This window comes from Heterodontus francisci, chromosome 11, assembly GCF_036365525.1.
Source record: "Heterodontus francisci isolate sHetFra1 chromosome 11, sHetFra1.hap1, whole genome shotgun sequence".
In the NCBI taxonomy this organism is placed as follows: domain Eukaryota; kingdom Metazoa; phylum Chordata; class Chondrichthyes; order Heterodontiformes; family Heterodontidae; genus Heterodontus; species Heterodontus francisci.
In genome coordinates this window covers 21,768,336-21,770,355 of record NC_090381.1, presented here as the reverse complement: position 1 = coordinate 21,770,355, position 2,020 = coordinate 21,768,336, and the positions used below count along the sequence as shown (strand labels likewise).

The following is a 2,020-nucleotide window of genomic DNA, read 5'->3' as shown; positions in this document are numbered from 1 at the left end:
CTCTCTCTCTCTCCCCAGGCCTTGCTGTCTCTCGCGCTCTCTCTCTCTCTCTCTCCCCAGGCCTTGCTGTCTCTCGCGCTCTCTCTCTCTCTCTCCCCAGGCCTTGCTGTCTCTCGCGCTCTCTCTCTCTCTCTCTCTCTCTCTCCCCAGGCCTTGCTGTCTCTCGCGCTCTCTCTCTCTCTCTCTCTCTCTCCCCAGGCCTTGCTGTCTCTCGCTCTCTCTCTCTCTCCCCAGGCCTTGCTGTCTCTCGCTCTCTCTCTCTCTCCCCAGGCCTTGCTGTCTCTCGCTCTCTCTCTCTCTCTCTCCCCAGGCCTTGCTGTCTCTCGCTCTCTCTCTCTCTCTCCCCCCCCAGGCCTTGCTGTCTCTCGCTCTCTCTCTCTCTCCCCAGGCCTTGCTGTCTCTCGCGCTCTCTCTCTCTCTCTCTCTCTCCCCAGGCCTTGCTGTCTCTCGCGCTCTCTCTCTCTCTCTCTCTCTCCCCAGGCCTTGCTGTCTCTCGCTCTCTCTCTCTCTCCCCAGGCCTTGCTGTCTCTCGCGCTCTCTCTCTCTCTCTCTCTCTCTCCCCCCAGGCCTTGCTGTCTCTCGCTCTCTCTCTCTCTCCCCAGGCCTTGCTGTCTCTCGCTCTCTCTCTCTCTCCCCAGGCCTTGCTGTCTCTCGCGCTCTCTCTCTCTCCCCAGGCCTTGCTGTCTCTCGCGCTCTCTCTCTCTCTCTCTCTCTCTCCCCCCAGGCCTTGCTGTCTCTCGCTCTCTCTCTCTCTCCCCAGGCCTTGCTGTCTCTCGCTCTCTCTCTCTCTCTCTCTCTCTCTCCCCAGGCCTTGCTGTCTCTCGCTCTCTCTCTCTCTCTCTCTCTCTCTCCCCAGGCCTTGCTGTCTCTCGCTCTCTCTCTCTCTCTCTCTCTCTCCCCAGGCCTTGCTGTCTCTCGCGCTCTCTCTCTCTCTCCCCAGGCCTTGCTGTCTCTCGCGCTCTCTCTCTCTCTCTCTCTCCCCAGGCCTTGCTGTCTCTCGCTCTCTCTCTCTCTCCCCAGGCCTTGCTGTCTCTCGCGCTCTCTCTCTCTCTCTCTCTCTCTCCCCCCAGGCCTTGCTGTCTCTCGCTCTCTCTCTCTCTCCCCAGGCCTTGCTGTCTCTCGCGCTCTCTCTCTCTCTCTCTCTCCCCAGGCCTTGCTGTCTCTCGCTCTCTCTCTCTCTCCCCAGGCCTTGCTGTCTCTCGCGCTCTCTCTCTCTCTCTCTCTCTCTCCCTCCCCCCAGGCCTTGCTGTCTCTCGCTCTCTCTCTCTCTCCCCAGGCCTTGCTGTCTCTCGCGCTCTCTCTCTCTCTCTCTCTCTCTCTCTCCCCAGGCCTTGCTGTCTCTCGCTCTCTCTCTCTGCCAAGGCCTCACTGTCTCCCACTCTCACTGCCAGCGGTCTGATGTGCCGACCCGATCCTCACCTCTAGTTATTTACCAGGTGACTGCTGGTTCCCGTTGCCCTGACCGTTACCAGGCCTCCGTACTGTGCGGTGGTCACCGAGCCACCCACCTTCACTCGCACCTTTCCCGGTTGCTGGTAATCACTTCCCGAGGCTCCGCTAGCCATCTACGATGTTCCAAACAAATTGCTCTCTGATTGGTGGAGCCTCGGAGCATCCTATCCATCTATTGGATAATAACCCGACAAGCGCGGCGGTACACCAAGCAACGCCTGTTCCAAGTGGCTGCCAACCTCCTGCCCTTTCCGCGGTGTCCATTGGTCAGAATTAACTTGAGACGAACTTTGTACCTTGGTTACCTTGGCAACCGGTGACAGCGGGATGTCCCCGCACTGGCGTCTGGGACTTGTAGTCCTTTGTATTTCCAGAGTAAATTGGCGGGCAGGCATTTGGAGGTCAGAGAATAAATGTTCTGACGAAATGTTAACTCCATTTCTTTTTATAAATACTGTCAGGCTTGCTGTGCATTTCCAGCTTTTATTTCAGGCTTTCAGCAGGGAGCCGTTTAACTCAGTAGGCCAGATGGCTGTGGTGGGTTCAGAATAACGCCACTAGCACCGCT

General features: G+C 58.3%; 1 protein-coding gene across 6 annotated transcripts in view; it reads right to left on the bottom strand.

The window, feature by feature from the left end:
* Positions 1–1,600, bottom strand: part of LOC137375132 (histone deacetylase complex subunit SAP130-like) — a 72,322-nt gene extending 70,722 nt beyond the window's left edge. For 4 of the 6 annotated variants that reach the window (XM_068041795.1, XM_068041797.1, XM_068041796.1 and 1 more), the window contains exon 1: positions 1,434–1,600. In XM_068041795.1, coding sequence (XP_067897896.1) covers positions 1,434–1,565 — 132 coding nt within the window. In that variant the 5' untranslated portion in view covers positions 1,566–1,600. Of the gene's footprint in view, positions 1–1,419 lie in introns of all 6 variants that reach the window. The other 2 variants (XM_068041799.1, XM_068041800.1) reach the window with 2 other exon arrangements.
* Positions 1,601–2,020: the final 420 nt, after the last annotated feature.